The sequence below is a fragment of the Lycium barbarum genome, chromosome 9, assembly GCF_019175385.1.
Source record: "Lycium barbarum isolate Lr01 chromosome 9, ASM1917538v2, whole genome shotgun sequence".
Taxonomy (NCBI): Eukaryota; Viridiplantae; Streptophyta; class Magnoliopsida; order Solanales; family Solanaceae; genus Lycium; species Lycium barbarum.
In genome coordinates this window covers 119,863,787-119,882,920 of record NC_083345.1, presented here as the reverse complement: position 1 = coordinate 119,882,920, position 19,134 = coordinate 119,863,787, and the positions used below count along the sequence as shown (strand labels likewise).

General features: G+C 35.2%; 1 protein-coding gene and 1 pseudogene across 1 annotated transcript; both read left to right on the top strand.

The window, feature by feature from the left end:
* Positions 1-2,576: 2,576 nt before the first annotated feature.
* Positions 2,577-11,154, top strand: LOC132612258 (putative F-box/LRR-repeat protein At3g18150; annotated as a pseudogene).
* Positions 11,155-16,105: 4,951 nt separating this feature from the next.
* Positions 16,106-18,660, top strand: LOC132609671 (putative F-box/LRR-repeat protein At5g02930). Its single transcript, XM_060323761.1, has 3 exons — positions 16,106-17,107; positions 17,528-17,698; positions 18,193-18,660. The coding sequence occupies exons 1-3, from the start codon at positions 16,184-16,186 to the stop codon at positions 18,496-18,498; spliced, it is 1,401 nt and encodes a 466-aa protein (XP_060179744.1). The 5' UTR covers positions 16,106-16,183; the 3' UTR covers positions 18,499-18,660.
* Positions 18,661-19,134: the final 474 nt, after the last annotated feature.

The window sequence follows — 19,134 nt, the reverse complement described above, 5'->3', positions numbered from 1 at the left end:
CCGTATGTGAATCGATATGGAATGTTGTATTTGGAATGTTATGTGGGCTGTCCGGATTGGTATTGAGCATATGATTATTGACGTTGGATCGGTTGTATGTAGTTGGTTTGAATGCGAACGAAACGTGGTCTAAATGTTTGAAAGGAATTGTTAACGTTAAAGTACGTATTGAATTCCCTCGTAGACTAATTGTAGCTCTTGATATATTGATATAGGATAAGTGTTTTTGGGCAGCAAGTACAAGTTATAATACGACTAAACGCTAAAGGTATGTAAAGCGCAACCCTTCTTTCTTTTGGCATGCCTTAGTTTTCAATAGGCTATATCACAAGTCTCGAGGAAATTCCAAATTCGAAATCCGAGTATGTTATGATCCTTATATATATTTCTTGGCATTCTTATGTATGTTGTGATGAAGTATGAACCATTATGTCTTCGAAAGCATTGATTTCCAAACTTTGTACAAAAAAAAATTGTTTTAAAGAATTCCGTAACTATGAAATGTCATATCTTTTGCATAAAGGCTCGGATTGCTCCAATATTTTTATAGGAGTTTGCATGATGTATAATGAGTATGTTTTCCATAGGCGGGCCCGACTCGGGTCAATACCCGTCCGTGGGTCCCGCGACTTTCCTTTATGTAATTCGGACGACTTTTGAAAGAATTTGGTATGATTATCATTTCGAATTTCAAGTATGGTCACTTACTTATATTTGAGTCATATAAATTATTTTGGAATATGGAAATGATCCCAAGAATACTATTATCACATAATCTATTTTTGTTATCCGAAATATACGCACCGTGACTATCGTGCGGTTTCATTAATACGGTTGTTGTTCGGAATACTCCATCGAGTCCTTGTAAAATGTATTATGTCTCATATTGCATTAGTTTCTCACTACTCCACTCGTGGATGTCTCAATGTTTCCTTCACTGAGCCCGGGCCAGGATATGTTGTCAAGCGTATTCCTCTGCATTGTTCGCCGTGCCTCGATGGTGAGGGGGCAGGTATACGTGTACATGGGTTGTGGAGTATGCTGTGCCATGTACGCTATTTTGATATGATATGATATGATCCGATATGGCCATCTGATATGATATACTATGTTACGGGGTTATGCCCCTATTCTGATTCTTCTGTGTGGTGGCACAAGCGTCGGGAGGGTGGCCACGTTCTGTCTGCCGAGTCCCTTGGCAGGGGCCGGATTTGATATGACATATGTTTCTGTACACACTCCGCATATTTTGAAAATATGTATTTGATACTTTGGATTTTCTACTCACTTTTTTTCTGTACGTTCTGTACCAGTTATGATTTTGTTTCTGTAATTCAGGCTTTACATATTTCGTACTGACCCCCTTTCTTCGGGGGACTGCGTTTTCATGCCGCGCAGGTACATACGATAGGTTCGCTGATCCGCCCGCTTAGGATCTTATTCTGCTATTCTGAAGCGCTCTCTTATCCGGAGCCTATATTTTTGGTACAGTCTCCTGCTATTGTATAAATGTACGTCACTCAGGGGTACGACGGGGCCCTGTCCCGTCATATGATTCTGTTAGTCTGTTTAGAGGTCTGTGGACATGTTTGTGGGTTGGGGTCTTTCTGTATGGATGTATGTACATGTCGTTTGGGCGATCCCATACGCCGAGGCGGCCGGTCCGCATATGTTGTTTGGGCGATCCTATACGCCGAGGCGGCCGGTCCGCATATGTTTATATATTGCTTGGTTAGCCCTGTGTGGCTTTTGTTGGTATTTTCTGCGTGCAGGGTATATTGGATAGTCCGTAAAACAAAGGAAACTCTGCCAAAATTTTTCTGAAAATTACCTAAATTTGAAATAAAGCCTTGTCGGCTTCCGCCATATACTAGAATGAGTTGATAGAATTTGAGATAATATTTGATAGATGGGTTCGGGTGCCCAGATCGGACACTAGTCACGGCCTACGGGGTTGGGTCGTGACAGGTGGGTGGTAGGGCGGGGATGGGGTCAGGGGTGAGTGGTGTGGGTGTGGGTGGGGGTGGGGTGGCTGGATGGTAGAGGGTGGGTGGGCGTGAGTGGTAGCAGGGGGGTGGAGGTGGGGTGGATGATGGTGAGTGGGGTATAATGGGGAAAAGAAATAAGTAATTACGGAAAAACCACCAAATCCGTGGTTACAAAAATTGAGACTTTTCATGGTTATATAACCATGGGATGAACTACGGGTTTACAATACCATACCACATAATTTTAAGAATAATGAAAAACAAACATGATTTCATACAAAACCATACGTTAATGAACCACGGGATACCGCCATCCAAACAGGGGGTTAAGGTTATTTTCTTTGGTTTCCCACTTAGCGCCAAAGTTCCCATATTAAGCCGACAATCCAGGGCTTGAACGAGATCACTCTACAACGACCCTCATTCTTGGTTGTGCATTTCATAACTTAAACTTTTTGAGATCTTTCAACTTTGAAGGTTATACTCAGTGATTTCCCTGACTCAATCCTACTCCACATACTCTCTAAGTTGTGGGACGGAAAACAAGTTGTGAGAACCAGTGTATGTGGTGCTCTTATATTTTGAGCAATGTGGGCTATGTCTGCTTCTGTGAAAGAATGTTTATGGACTTGGACAGTGAAAGGCCTTAGAAAGGAAGCAAAGCAGTGGAACACAGTTCTAGCACGTGAGTTGTGGATAATAATGAAAGAAAGAAGATGTGTTGAAGGAAAAGCAGAAGCTACTCTCGACCGAAAATTAAATGTTTGAATTTACTTGCTTTTTGGTGTAGACTGAAAGATGTCAATGAAGCTATTGCTGTATATAGATTTTACCTTCGACCAGTTATATTAATAAAAATATTTCTTTATTTATCAAAAAAAAAAAAAAAAGATTATGCTAGTTGGTAATTATGAAGTCTAGAAAGGGACCATCAATCCGGGGAAAGAGGTCCATCCCTAGTCCCCACTGTAAAAGATAAATGACAGAGTGATTGTAGGTGGAGACATTTCTGGATTTATGCTTTTATAAGTTGTAGGGGAGAAAAGTTACTCGAATGATGCCTGTGTGCCATTCCAGTGTCTCATCCTTGTAGGGAGTCATGAGCATTCCAGTGTCTCATCCTTCGGATTGTGCAAACAGGGTAATAACTTGCTAAAAGTTGAACATATGTTACCTATGTACTCGTCTGAATAATCTACTTGAGTCTAGGTTTTCAGGTGTTTTAAGCAGAAACAACGTGACTGAAAAAGAAGTGTTTGAATTTAGTTGCTTTTTTGTGTCAACTGAAAAGTCTATTGCTGTGGAACGAAGGAAAAGCAGAAGCAACGTGACCGAAAAAAAGTGTTTGAATTCAGTTGCTTTTTGGTGTAAACTGAAAAGTCTATTGCTGTGAGACTTTACCTTCAGGAGAACTTTATGCTAGTTAGGTAATTAAGAGGTCCTGAAAGGGAGTGCTAGTCCAAATCAGGATATATAAACAAACCTAAAGAACCTCGTGAGTAGAATCGCTTGTGTGGTTTTGTTCCTTTGTTGTAATCTTCCCTTTCTAAGCCTCAGAAATGCATTCTCAAGAAGAGCCTTATTAAAAAGGGAAATAAAGCATTTTGTAACTTGAAAGAGAGGGAACTCAAAAATTAACTTAATTACCCATTATGACAACAACAGATGACCAATGTTTTTATAAGATACAATCTGCACAAACATGTATGCGTAACCTGTAAAATTAGGTGTTAAATGGTATTTGCTCAAGAATGCTACCGTGCTAGAAAAATTCGTCATTGCTGCCAAATTCAAAGGGAGTGATGTGCCTCAGGATTATGTTAAAATGGCCCAGGAGTTCCAAAGCTTTCCAAGATCCTCTGCACACGCTTCAGTTGTCTTTTCTTATTTATAAGCTTTGGCCCCTATAGTTTGGATCTATTGCATACCTAACTGCTGTTACACTATGCTTAGGTAACAATGTGTTTATTTTGATTTTCATGTAAGAATGCTCGCTCTAAATGTTTTGTGATTTCTATTCATTTTGCTGAATCCTAATCATGTTCTTATATTATGAAAATTTATGGCTGAAAATCATTTTGTGAGAATAGTATTTCAAGATCCATTACGTGTCCAAGGACTTGTTTTTGTTGGCCCATGTTATTTTCGATTGGTGGAAAAAATTATTTCTGCACTTGGACAACAAATGGCCTTCGGAAGGAAGCAAAACAGTGGAACCTAGTGCCGGCAATGTATGTTGTGGGTAATAAAAAGGGAAGAATAATTGGTGTTTTGAAGGAAAAGCAAGAGCTATCGTGACTGAATAGTAAGTGCTTTGGTTTAGTTGTTTTTTGGGTAAATTTAAAAGTCTAGTGCTGTTATAGACTTAACACTCAGGAGTAGCTTGAGTTGTATATTGGTTTTGTACTCACCAACATGGTTTAGGTGCAGCCAGTTATGGTCTTAAATTAAATTCTTTCTTTACTCGTCGAAAAGAATAAAACATTATACTAATCAGGCAATTTTGCATCCCTAGTCTCCATTGTAAAGACACTCACACACACAAACACTTGATATTCGATGTGGCATTTATTGGAAGAAAATGATTTTACAATGATCGGAGGTGGAAAAGTTTCTGGACTTGTGCTTTTTAAAATTTTTAAGGGAGAAAAGTCACTTGAATGACATATCTATGAACTCTTTGAAACAATTGCACATATCCCTGTTTCAAAGAGACACAAACAAGTATGATTTGTTCAAGAAGAAGGTCAATCGTGTACCATTGGCTCGTGCGAGTCGTTTTAGTTCAATTCGGACTGACCACAATAACCCGTCACTGGCAAACCATGTATATTATTATGTGACAATGAAGTTTAAAGATCTCTCTGTGTTCTCTCACAGATGGAAAGCTATTTGTGTGGCGAGCGACCAAGTGACAGTTGATGAGACAGTCAAGTATATGGGGAAGATTGTGAAGTGGGATGAGGGAAAAGAAGAAACCTACTATGGTGGAGCAGAGGATTCATTTAACAGTACAGTGTTTTCTCTTCTCCATTTACCTGACAAGAGTAAACAGTGTAGATATATCTTGAATTGCCTCAACATACTAATTTAATCCGACTTAGGAAAACATATGTATGCATGTCTTACATGGTGTTCAGTACATCCATAGACAACCTCTCTTTCTAACATTGTGCCATTTTGTAATGCAAAAGAAACAGCCCCACCCGAAAAAAAAAAATTGTATGCAGTTCACTGGCACACAATTCATCTTTTCTGTCTCACAAGGTTGATTCTTTTGTTGCAAATTCCTTGAAAGACTATTAATCCTAGTTCCGAAGGTTGTTAATGCAACTTGAACTCTTTCACAGGGCATGAACAATTTCTGTGAGAGTTATTTATTTCAATGGTGATTGCTCGGGGTGATTTGTAAGAATTTACTCCATAACGGCTTGGTCTTGAACATTTGGCTCTACTTAATGAAAATTTAAAAAAATGTCTTCCGCCTAATAAAGTCTGCTGGGCAAAACTATTCTTGCCCATTGGACATAAGTTGTGGGCATAAATTATTTTTTCTTATGAGGCAGGAGTTTGAGACATTTCAGTAAGTCTGAAATAGTGAACCTGCTAAACTGGCTATAGGTTGTCTCATGGACAAAAATTGCATGTATTGCTCAATTATTCACAAGTTATGATGGACGAACAAGAATTGGTACTGCTTGTTCTACCCATTGTGTCAAATTGTCACAAATTGTGATGTATCGATAAAAGTTATATGTATTGTTCAATTATTCACTAGAGTCCACCCAGAGTCTTCAAATTTCCAGATCCGGGGATGGTTTTTTCAAATTGGCTTTTCATAATTTCTTGACCTTTGTTCTCCTACAATAGTTTCAATCCAAATTTAATCAACAAAACTAAGCCCACCAACAAATCAAACAACGATTAAGCACAAGGTTCTAACCCATATAATGAGGTTTCAAGCTTTCTTCACTTTAATGCATCAAAGAGTCATCCCATGTGATATTCCAAAACACAAACTTCCATAGAGGAAGAAGATCCAATACAAGAATGAGAAGAATAGATGGGGGTTTAGGTTGGAGGGTATTTTCGAACCAGCACATTATCTAAATGATATCGTTTTCTTTGGAAATCCGTCCCACTATCACTCAATCTCCCCGTCCCCAAGTATAATCCTTGCATACGCGGTAGCATAAACAAAAAGAAAATTCTTGCTTATGTGGCTTCCACCAATAGAGAGCTTCATTATTGGATTGCGAGATAATCAAAACATTTAGAATTTTATCTTACTGAACACGAGCATTTTTGGGTATATTTTGCTACTAACATTGCTAATGTTGAAGAGTTTACACTTAAATTTCACTGTTTTAGTTATCCTAATTACGCGTATAAGTTACCTCAGTTTGCGTATAGGAATAATATATCGTTTTGGGAAATTGTGAGTTGAACCCTACTGGTAGTGTTAACTGGAGCAATCTCGTTTCTCTTTCAATTGGTGACGTGACATTGACGGAAGGTGTTATGGAAAACGTATAATTAGGTTGCCCTAACTTGGAGTACTTGGAACTAGATAAAATTGGTGGTCTTCGTTATTTGGAAATCAGCTGTCTGAAGCTGAGAAAATTTATCATAACAAACTACCAAACAGAAGTTGCTGAAGAACTTGTCTATTGCCTTGAAATATTTGCCCCGTTTGTTCGACATTTGGAACTTTTGGGGTTGTGCTGCGATGAGATACGCTTTCAGCTGAGAAAGGTGGCTTCACTTGTCACTTTAGTCCTTTCTTTAAGTGTTGATATTTATGAACTTGAAGATAAAAAAGACAGATTGGAGGAGTGTAGATATTTGCATGAAATTCTTCAGAGCGTTGCTCATGTCGAGAATCTTGAATTGGGTCCCTGGTGTCCCTGGTGCATCCAGGTTTATCCATACTCTTGGCTATCCAAAATTTAGATTGTCATTTTTCATATTGTGACCTATTATTTGTTATTGAATTCATCAATTCAGTAACATTAACAATGCCACTACTTAGGATAATATGATAACTATGTTTGTAAGTACTGAGAAATAACATTCTCATGGCCAATTTGGTTGGACAGTGGCAGGTGATTGAAACAGGGCCTATTGAACAAAAAAGATTTATGATGAAAATTGTGAGAATAAAGAGTTTACAAAGGATAGAAAACATTTAAACTTTGGATTGATTTACAGTGATTGTACTCTTGAAGTCATGTGAATGGGTTTTTCCAAATAACATACCCAGTGTGATCTCACAATTGGGGTCTGGGGAGGGTGATGTGTACACAGACTTTACCCCTTCCTTTGTGGGTTTTTCCAAGTGTTTAAAAATCAATCCGATGATTTTTAAACCAAGCCCTATAGTCAAATCTGTTTTACGAATCATTCAACAATTTTCGTGTCATTTATTAAGTATATTGAATTTCCTTGTTTTTGACATATTCTGATTTGTCTATTTGGTTTATAAGTGCCTGTCCATACTGGAGTTGGAAGGGTGGCTATTTCCATCATCAAGCTGGAAATTCTTAAAACATAACACAACCTTAGTAGCATTGGACTCACTGGAATTTGCAACTTTCTGCAGAGTTCTAAACAATCACAAACCAAGAGTAAGTTTTCTTTAAACTTTTATACTCATTATTTCGTGTTATCAATATCAAACAACTATTAGTGGTAGACAAAGACGATATATATCAATATATTTCTGATCATAAGTACTTCAGGAAAAAAATCATAAAACTTCTTTTTTGTTTTTTTGTTTTAAATTTAAACCACCTTACTGGTATATTTCATAGACAATGATAAAAGGTTACAAAGAGGGGACTTGACGACCTTACCTCTTCAAAAAATGGGCAAGAATTGAACCGGTTTAATCCTCAAGTAGAGAGAAGGACCAATCTTTTCAAACTTTTAGGAGATAAGCTTCTAATATGTAAGCAAAAATAGTATTCTGGATGGGAAGAGGACTAGTGTTTGGCAAAATTTATCACCTTTTAATTTGTCTGCAATCAACTCCTAGGCTAGGAGAATAACTGGTTAATATATCGGGATTCTATCCCAACAGGACCTGTTGTCAAGGTACACTAAAGAGGATGAATAAGAGTGCTATATCCATTATTTTCGTACGTCGGAAAGCGTGCTAGTTAAATGATATTAGTAACGGACACGAGGTTATCCCCCAAGCTTATAGGTGGTTAAAGTGACGGTACACATGTACCGTAAGGATTTGAGGTTAAACAAATCGAAGAAAATAAATTTCGTCAAGGTTTGAAAATTTATTTGAATAAAATACGGTCCAAGCCATAATATCTTGAATTTTGGATCAGAAAATTTAACCGTCCAACATGAGCAAATTTACCCAAACCTGGAGAATTTAGTCATATTGAAGCAGGAAAATTAAGAATTCAATATATACAAGAAGTGGAGTGCTGAAATAAATTAGGACTTAACAAGTGTAACGACGGTGATTGAGAATAATACTCGGTGCAAGTACAAAGAGGCTATGGACTAAAATTCTACCATATAATTATGATAATGAGTATATAAATTATATTAAAAGTGGTTGATATTTAAGTAAATTGGGGACAAGATATTAACGTCTAATCATATTGGGAAACAAAGTGGACAAGTGAAGTCTATGTGGCATCCTATTACATATAGACACAAATATTATTTTTACTTAGACCTAGGACACGTTTTGAGAATTATATGTATAATAAGCATGAAGTGGGCCTTATGTGTAATCCTATTACACTATATTATTATGGAGTGAGTCGTATCTTCAATTGTGGCATGCACAAAGTGCTATTGTGGCAGCCTAGGCGTGAATACTATAAAAGTTTGGCCAACAAGTGGCACGTGTAAAGGGCAAAAGATCAGTTAAAGTTTTAAGCTTATTTGCCTTTGGTATTTTTTTTAAGTAAACTCATTTTAATAAATATTTGAAAAGTATGATTTTCTATAGCTATTACTGTTACTACTTCTCGAATACGTTTTAGATTATATGTACTGTGTGAGGACATTTATAAATGAGATTTTATTTGTTATGAGAATATAAATTATTTTCTCTTATGGAAAGTTACTTTTTTTCCATTATGAGAATTGATAGTACAAAAATTTGTACTCTTGATATTAGGTTGAGAAAAGATTATAATTTGACAAACATAATTTCTAGATGTATTAGTTTTTGTGAAATACCTATATGTCTTAAGTTGATATGATATTTCAATAACAAAAGTTTTGGAAGCTTATGTATTTCAAAGAAATATTAAAATATTAGTGTATGAGATTACATCCTATGATCTTACTTTTATATTAAAATAATTGGAGGGGTGGCATATCATCCACGTTACCACATGGATTTTGGACATGTATTAGACATCATCACTACTTATTCATTCTTTATAATTAAGAAATTTGGCCAGCAATAATCTTTTTTCTGATAAGTTTCCATCTGACTCCATAACATCCCGTATTTTTGTACATTTGATTATTCATAAATAAGTTCAAAGACAAGATTAATTTTGAGATATAAGACAAAGATTTTTAATCCCGATTTTATTAATACTCGGTTTACTAATTAATTGCAATCAGTGTGGTGTCCAAGTAACAATGTCTTCATTCTCAAATCATCATCTAAGAAAACTTGTTCTAAATTTTTTGTGATTTCAGTTCATATTGCTGAATCCTGATCATGCTTTTATATTATGAAAATATAAGTTTGAAAATCATTTCGCTTGAACTGTGCTTCAAGATTCGTTGCTTGTCCAAGCACTTGTTTCTTTCGCATATGCTATTTTAATTGGTGGAAAAGAAACTTTAACATTCTTAAATTCTTCCGCGACCTTTTCGCACAAGTAGAATAGTTGCTCTCTCCCACTTTATTTCTTTTCGAAACAAAGATTTGGAGGCAGACAGGGACGGAGCTAGAACCACTGTTGCAGAAAAAGGTTGAGAAACAAAATACCACTGTTCCGAATTATTCAGAGCAAAAAAAGGTTCAGAAGTTACCTCTACTTGGACTTGAAAGTAAGCACTATTTTCAAACAGGAATGGCCTCTTTGGGTCTGTCTAAGTTATTTATTGGTGGAATTGTCTGGAGGCTTTTGTACTTGTCCATTTTTGTCATCCCGGTGTTCGGACTTACGGGTTTGCCAACTAAACCCTTCTAACCTTTAAAACTGAGCAGTGTAAACCCCTCGTTAAGCGTAAAAAGAAAAATTTAAAGTTTAATTGTTGTCAAATAAGTAAATGTTTCATTCTTTTTGGGACAGATTAAAAAGGAAAGTGTGTCATATAAATTGAGACAGAGGGAATATTATTTTGATGTTTTTTTTCCAAAATACATACTATAATTTGTAAGTCGTGTTAATTCCTTAATCACCGTGTCAAGGTTTAGTTGTACATTAAAAGTTGGGAGAATGAAGTGCAGTTTAAAACTCCACAATGCCTTTTTTTTCTCCGATAGAGTTTTATCTCCAACCAAATAATGCTAATAGAGAAACTCCAACCAGTTACCAACTAGTAAGGGTTATAAAATCCATAAACATGATTGACATCTTCCTTACTTTTGGTAGCTCCTAGATGAGGCTGATTCCATTATATAGAAAGGTATATAAGAATTAGAACCTAATGTTTGTGTAAACATATATGCACATTGTTTTGGGATAGAACAAAGAAGGAAGCTGAAGATCCAAGTTTGAGACAAAATGAATATTTGATTCATGGCAATATACCTAGGTTAAGGATTGGTTATGTACTTATTTATATGAGTTTCAGTTCCTCTTCTCCTTCGCGAATCTGTCCGCGTTTTTCTTGCTCTGCCTTGTTGTGTATTGCATTTTGCCGGTGAAATGAAATGCATTGGTTAATATTGACTTTTCTTAAGTGGAGAAGGGTCGAGGGGCGATGGTCATTATCCACCGAGTTTCGAGCCATTTCTCAATTATCAAAAAAGAAAATGGACTTTCCTTAGTCATTAAGTGATTGATTGTACTTCCTTGTTTTTTATTATTTATATACTTATGATCAGATGTGGTTTGCTCCAGAAGACCGCTCTAGTGGTACCCTACTTCAGAACAAGATGATGCATATCAAAGAACTCTTTGAAACAAGGGTCAGACACCCCTTGTCCAAAGAAGCATTTTGAGTCATACTTCTATCATCCTTTTCGTATTATCTGTCTGTTGTAAGTGGTTTTAGCAACACTTTGTATGGTTTTGTTCCTTTGCCTGTAATTTTGCTTTTTAAAGCCTCAGAAATGTGTTCTCAAGATGAGCACACGTGTCAAAAAGAGAATTAAAGCATTAGGCTAGGGAGAATCGGAAAATTCAAATCGATTATCCACCGTGACAATAACAATTGACCAATAATTTTGTAACCTGGAAAATTAGGAGACAGTAAACTGAAGAGTATGAGCCTATGGATAAAATGAGTTGACTATTGATGTGCCTTGAATAACGAAAAGGTTAGTAAGTATTAGATAATTACACTGTCGAGGAAAGAGTAGGATGAACCGTGGAGTACTGAGAAGATAACAAAAGCATTAAATGTAATATACTTGCAAATTCTCATGTTCACACGATCCAGAAAATTTGTAGGTCGTAATTTTCTTCAACAACAATTTAATGGATTGGACAATAGATAAAGGGAAAAAACGTCAGATTAGTCCATGCATTATTCGAAACTAGTGAATATGTTCCTGATTCGCGCGATTATAAAAAAATTAGGGTATCTATCAAATGATGTAATCTAAATAATGAAATTACGTATTGTTCCCTTTTTTTACGATTAAAAAAAAAACTCACAACGACATATGAATACACTATTTTATACATTTGGGTTTAAAAAAAGATTCCAAATGACATTACCAAAAATTAAAGAATTAATAAAATTACATAAATCTCATTTTATAACTACTAATTATCATACAAATAAAATCATTTAAATTATATTTTCTCGTATATTGAGAAGATAGAAGTTTACATAAATTTTTTATTATCTTCGAAGGGTCTTCTTAAACATAGGAAAAAAAAAAAGTTCGATTATGATTCTTCATAACCAATTATCGGTTCCTGCTCATAATTCTGCTCTTGGCTTCGTGAAGAGCATTATTGGGTAGTTTCAAATCCTATAATCATTTATTACAAAATCAAATTCATAGTAAAAACTATATTTGTATCATATTTTACAAATATGATCCTGACAAATCAAACTCCCACTTAATACAATCATAAAGCAGGAGTAGAACACCACTAAAAAGTATAATATTTGAATTCATCTAAGATATCAATCTCTAAGAAAATTAAGACTTAAAAACATAAATTTAATCTCGAGCTCCTGTAAAACCAAATCATTATGAAGTAGAATTAAACAGTCTATGTTACGCCCCGAACCATGGCCTGGGCGTAACATGGCACTCGATGCCTTGCTGCATGTGACCGAGCGAACTACATGACTTGCTTAATCAACACGGGGCATGTACTAATGCGGAAAACACTTTAAAACATGAATAGTATGAATAGCATGAGTCATCATAATACTAATGAAAATACTGTTAAACATGAATGCGGAAATAGTTTGAAGATATAATAAGTATTGAGCCAATACTGCTATCCGACTCTAAACATCTGACATGACATAACTGCTAGTCTAGTCTATGAAACCTCTGACATGAGTCTAACTTCTAAACAGTTTACCGGGACAAGGCCCTCGGCATACCTTTACTTGCTGACAATAAATAAAGATAAAACCTTGAATGAGATGGGGCTCACCAATAGCTGGTACATGTAAAGTCCTAACGAGCTGATCCGTTGTCTTGTAAATTTGCATCATGAAATGCAGGCTCCCAGGTAAATAAAGGGGACGTCAGTACATTCGAATTGTACTGGTATGTAAAGCAACTGAACGAAATAAGCATGACACATGAAATAACAGGACTAAAACTGAAACTATAGCTGTAAACTGAACATGAACATGAATATCATCTGTCACGAATATGTATAACATGAATAAATATTTTAAGTCTGTAAAGATATCTGTGGGAGAGCATTAGTATAACCGACATTAACCACCACGTAAGCATGTGGCGTCTGATCTCTGCCCGATCAGCTAAACCATCTTGTACCTTACCGGGGGTACAAGACATGAACATGACATGAATAGATCCAATAACCCGCAATGGGTAAACATGAAAGAATCGTCCTAACTGGGCGGAGCGATCTTTATCCTACGTCGGCATACGTAGTTTCAGGTATTAAACCTTCTCGGTAATTTGTGCAACTCTCAAAACACGAACATGGATATAATTGGCTTAGAAGCCCATGAATTACATAAACATGACTTGTAACATGGTATATAAGTATAGTTTAACATGGACATGGATAATATATATATATATATATATAAACATGGAAGCATGTATGATTTTCGTGGGATTGATCATAATAGTTAATAACTTGCATTTAAGAACCCATGGAATGCAACATATGAATTTTCATGGATTACGGATAGATTCTCAATAACCAAAGGGAATATTAAGAACACAATAATGAACTATTAAAGCAAACATGGCATATCATGGTAGTACATGTACTTAGGGTTATCATGAACGTGTCTAGAACCCTAGTTTTGATGAACTTTCGTATAATCATGGAAGAACGTGGCATGGGGAAGAACAATAATGTTCCCACACTTAAATAGAAACCCTACATACTTGTTAATGCTCCAAAACTTGTAACTAATGGTCTGAACTTGGAGAAGAATCCAAAAGCCTTAATATTGAATCCTTGTGATGGATTTTCTTGAAAATCCTAGGTTTAGAACAATGAATTCCTATTTGATACTCAAGAAGATATGTTGGAATTCACTTGGGATGCTTAGAATAGACTTACCTTGATGTAGTCTAATGGTAGGAAGAGAAGAACTTCATGCTAAGGCTTGGGAATGTGAAAAGTGGAAATAAAAACTGAATCCACGTATTTATACTTGCTGAGGCGGAGAAAGTACGGCCAACTTGTATGGCCCGTACTTTGAAGTACGTCCCGTACTTGGAGGCCATACCTGGGTTGTCAAAAATCTAGAAGCTTGAGATTTTCGCATGCAGGGTACGGAACAAAAGTACGTCCCGTACAATGATGTACGTCCCGTACATCCAAGCCGTACCTTGATTGCAAAATTCCAGTGACCTCTGATTTTCCCATGTGAGGTACGCCTAAAAAGTACAACCCGTACAATTTTGACGTAAGACGTATTTTTACCGCCTAAGAGAAATTTTAATCCAAACTCTTCCCATCTTGGTTTTTATCCAAACTCTTCCTGTCTTGGTTTTAAGTCTCGAATCATGGTTTTAAATCTCGAATCATGAACGTAACTTACTTAGGAGAGAATAAGTAATGAAAATTTCATGAGTAAGTAAATTTTCATAGTTTAGTGGGCACCTAACTTCTTTGCGTATGGCCTGTTCGGAGAAGTTTCGAAAGTTAGAAGAACACAAAATAGATGTTAAAGTATGTAGTAGATGAAGAATTATGAGGGAAGGCTAAAAATTGGTCAATTGTCCTTTTGGACATTTAAATTGAGATGATGAAAATAAAAACGTGGAAGAAATAGGAGAAAGGTCAAAAAGATTGAGAAACTCAAAAAATTCAAAAGTATTGAGCCAATAATAAATTTCTATGAAATTGTCGTATGTTATGTTATTTATACTAACAACTTTTTAAACTTTAACATACCGTGTAAAAAATTCAAATGTATTAAGCCGATAATAAATTACTATGAAATTCTCATCTGTTAACCCTTTTTCAGAATAATTATAGTAAATGATTATATTATTTTAAAATGTAAAATCAAGAATGTGTTAAAAGTATATATATATATATATATATATATATATATATATATATATATATATATATATTAAGGAGAAATATTTACGAAACATGACGATAGTGTTCTATTTACAAAACATAACATTACAAATCCTATATAAAACATACTTTTTTTATTATTTTTTTTAAATATTATTTTTTCGCTCAAAAATTTATGTATGAAAGTTGTATGAAATGTGTATATCTCGCTTAAGGCTTAAAAAGTTTGCTCAAAATTTAGTGTATGGAAACGGTATGAAATGTGTATATCTCGTTCAAGGCTTAAAAAATCCGCTCAAAATTGTATGTATGAAAACGGTATGAAATTTGTATCTCGCTCAAGGCTTAGAATTTCACTCACATTTTCGTGTACAAAGTTCATGTTAGATTTCTGTAAAATTAATACAACTACAAAAACATTGTATACAACTTTGATACAACATTCAAGACTTAAAATAATCGCTCAAATTTTTATGTATGAAATGTGCATATCTTGCTCAAGGCTTAAAAAGTTTGCTCAAGTATTGTGTGTGAAAAACGTACGAAATGTCTCTATCTCGATCAAGGCTTAAACATTATACTCAAAATTTTATGTATGAGAATGGTATGAAATGTGTATATCTCGCTCAAGACTTAGAATTCCATTCACATTTTTCATATATAAAGTTCATATTGGGTTTTTGAAAAATTAATACAACTATAACAACATTGTACCAACTTTCATACAATATTTAAGACTTAAAGTTTCCGCTCACAATTTTGTATATGAAAACTATATTAAAAATTTCGCTCCCACATATACATTTCATATATTTTTCATACACAAAAATTTGAGGTAATTTTTTAAGCCTTTGAGCAACAAAAAATAAAAATTAAAAAAACAAAAATAATTTCTTTTAAAAAAATAATTTTCTGAAAAATATATGAAAATCCGTCATGTTTTTTAAAATATCGTTATATTTTGTAAATAAGAAAAACTACCTATATATTTTATAATAAAGAATCTTAAGTAGGTACCCTATATCATTTTTCCTATTTTATAAGCTATTATTAAATAATAGTTTAAAAATATTATGAAAAAGATAATTAGAAGGCTTAAATGAGTTGATAAAAGGGTATTTGGTCAAGGGAACAGACCAATTACCCGATTCCATTGACCCAATCGGACTCAACATAACAAAGGGCACCCTTCCTCCATGGAAATGAGCTTCTCCCTCTAATCACTAATCACTAATCACTAATCACTCTACTCTCATTCATTGGTTGCGCATTTCATTACTCATATTTCAATTGAAGGAATTGCAAAGGAAAATGATGGCTAGAGTAGACCGACTCAGTGATTTGCCAGAGTCCATTCTAATTCACATACTCTCTATGTTACCCCACGCAAAACAAGTTGTCCGCGCCAGCACATTATCTAAACGATATCGTTTTCTTTGGAAATCCGTCCCACTATCACTCTATTTCTCCTTCACCAAAAATAATCCTAACAAAAAGAAAATTCTCGCTTACGTGGCTTCCATCAATAGAGAGCTTCATCATTGGAGGTCTTGCGACAAAATCAAATCATTTAAAATCTTTCCCTTTACATACAAAGAGTATCTTACTGAACACGTGGATTTTTGGATATATTTTGCTACTAACATTGCTAATGTTGAACAGTTTACACTTAAATTTTACTGTTTTAGTTTTCCTGGTTATGCGTATATGTTACCTGAGTTTGCGTATAGGAATAATAGGTCGTTGAGGAATTTGGTTTTGGGAAACTGTGAGTTAGACCCTACTGGTAGTGTTAATTGGACTAGTCTTGTTACTCTTGAAATTGGTGACGTGACATTGAGGGAAGGTGTTATGGAAAAAGTATTATTAGGTTGTCCTAACTTGGAGTGCTTGGTATTAAATAATGTTGGTGGTTTTCGTCGTTTGGAAATCAGCTCTGTGAAGCTGAGAAAACTGATCATAACTTACGAAACAGAAGTTGCTGGGAAAATCTATTGTCTCGAAATATTTGCTCCGTATATTCGATATTTGAAACTTTTGGGGTTGTGCTGCGCTGACACATACTTTCAGTTGAGAAATGTGGCTTCACTTGTTACTGCGGTCCTTTCTTTGGATGATTTTTCTGAAGTTGAAGATAGAAAAGATAAATTGGACAAGGATTGTAGATATTTCCAGGAACTTCTTCACAGCACTATGCATGTCAAGGATCTTGAATTGGATCCCTGGTGCATCGAGGTTTATTCATACTCTTGGCTACCCAAAATTTAGATTTTTTTTTTTTTTCAATTTGCAACTTATTATTTGTTCTTGAATCCATCAGTTTAGTAACATTAACAATGCCACTACTACTTAGGATAATATGATAATTGTGTTTGTAAGTACTGAAGAATAACTTTCTGATGGCCAATTTGGTTGGACAGTGGCAGGTCATTCAAGCAAGGCCTATTGAACAAAATATATTATGATGAAAATTGTGAGAATAAAGAGTTTACATAGGATAGAAAACATATAAATTTGGATTGTGACATGTGGCAAAACACAGTCCTATAGTCGAAGCTGTTTTTACGAATTATTCAACAATTTTCATGTCATTTATTAAGTTTGTTTCATTTCCTTGTTTTTGACATATTTTGCTTTGTCTATTTGGTTTGTAAGTGCCTGTCCATACTGGAGTTGAAAGGGTGGTTGTTTCCATCATCAAGCTGGAAATTCTTAAAACTTAACACAGCCTTAGTAGCATTGGACTTCCCGGGAATTTGCAGATTTCTACAGAGTTCACCGGATCTTGAGACATTGGTCATTGACTGGAATAATCACACACCAAGAGTAAGTTTTCTTTAAACTTTTATACTCATAAGTTTTCTTTAAACTTTTATACTCATTAGTTCATGTTATCAATACCAACCAACTATTAGAGGTAGACGAAGACGATAATCAATATATTTCTGATCGTGAGTACTTCAGGAAAAAATCATAAAACCTCCTTTTTGTTTTTTCTTTTAAATCTAAACCACCTTACTGGTATATTTCATTGACAATGATAAAAGGTTACAAAGAGGGGACTTGACGACCTTACCTCTTCAAATAAGGGGTAAGAATTGAACCGGTTTAATCCTCAAGTAGAGAGAAAGTTGAGAAGGTTCAATCTTTTGCAAACTTTTAGGAGATAAGCCTCTAATGTGTAAGCAAAAATAGCATTCTGGATGGGAGGAGAAGTAGTCTTTGGCAAAACTTATCACCTTTTAATTTGTCTGTAATCAACTCCTAGGCTTTGTACCTAAGGAGAATAACTGGTTAATTTATCGGATTCTATCCTGCAGGACCTGTTGTCAAGATACACTAACGAGGATGAACAGAGCAAGAGGTTCAAGACACATAATTTTAACTGCTCTTTGCTACATCTGAAGACCATCAAGGTCATTAACTTTGATGGACCACGAAGTGGAAACAAGTCTGTAGTGCCATTGGTGAAATATTTGCTCAAGAATGCAACAGTGCTAGAAAAGTTCATCATTTCTGCCAAGTTTGAAGGGTGTGATGTGTCTCAAGATTATGTTAAAATGGCGCAGGAGTTTCAAAGCTTTCCCAGATCCTCTCCGCACGCTTCGGTTGTCTTTTTTTATTGATAGTCTTTGACCCCTATCTTTTATACTTAACCACTGGTGCTTTATGTTTGAAACTGGTTTTAGTTGATAGACATGGCTAGAATTGTACTTGTGAGTAGTTCTTAATGTCTAAGTAACAATGTTTATATTCTCTGATCATGATATAAGAAAGCTTGCTCTAAATGTTTTGTGATTTCTACTTCATATTTGCTGAATCTTTATCATGTTTCTATACTTTGAAAATCATTTTGCCAAGATAGTACATCAAGATTCATTACGACTTGTTTCGTTGGTGGAAAAGAGACTTTAGAATATTTGTCAGCGTCGAAGGAGTTGTTAGTACTTGCTCCTTTCGCGGCAATTTGAATAGTTACTCTCTCCCACGTTTATTTCTTTTCTAAATAAAGATTTGGAGGTTGAATGCTATGGAGGTTGTTTCCTCCGGGTGTTCTCCTCCCTGAGGAAGGTGCTGATTTGGAATACACAACAGCATTAGAGTATACCTGATCTCCTGAGAGCAATCCCGGATGGGCAAAAATGTGTAAGTTTCATAGGTGAGCTAGTTGATGAGTCGAAGAGGCTCAAAGTTGGCAGACATTGCTTAGTCCCTTGGCAGTCAAGCAAATAATGAAACAGAGAAACAAAGTGCTGCTAATC

Coding starts and splice junctions, on each gene's coding strand:
- LOC132609671 (XM_060323761.1), top strand. CDS start 16,184: ATGATGGCTAGAGTAGACCGACTCAGTGATTTGCCAGAGTCCATTCTA. Junction 17,108..17,527: donor TGGATCCCTGGTGCATCGAG/GTTTATTCATAC, acceptor TTGGTTTGTAAG/TGCCTGTCCATACTGGAGTT. Junction 17,699..18,192: donor GGAATAATCACACACCAAGA/GTAAGTTTTCTT, acceptor TCTATCCTGCAG/GACCTGTTGTCAAGATACAC.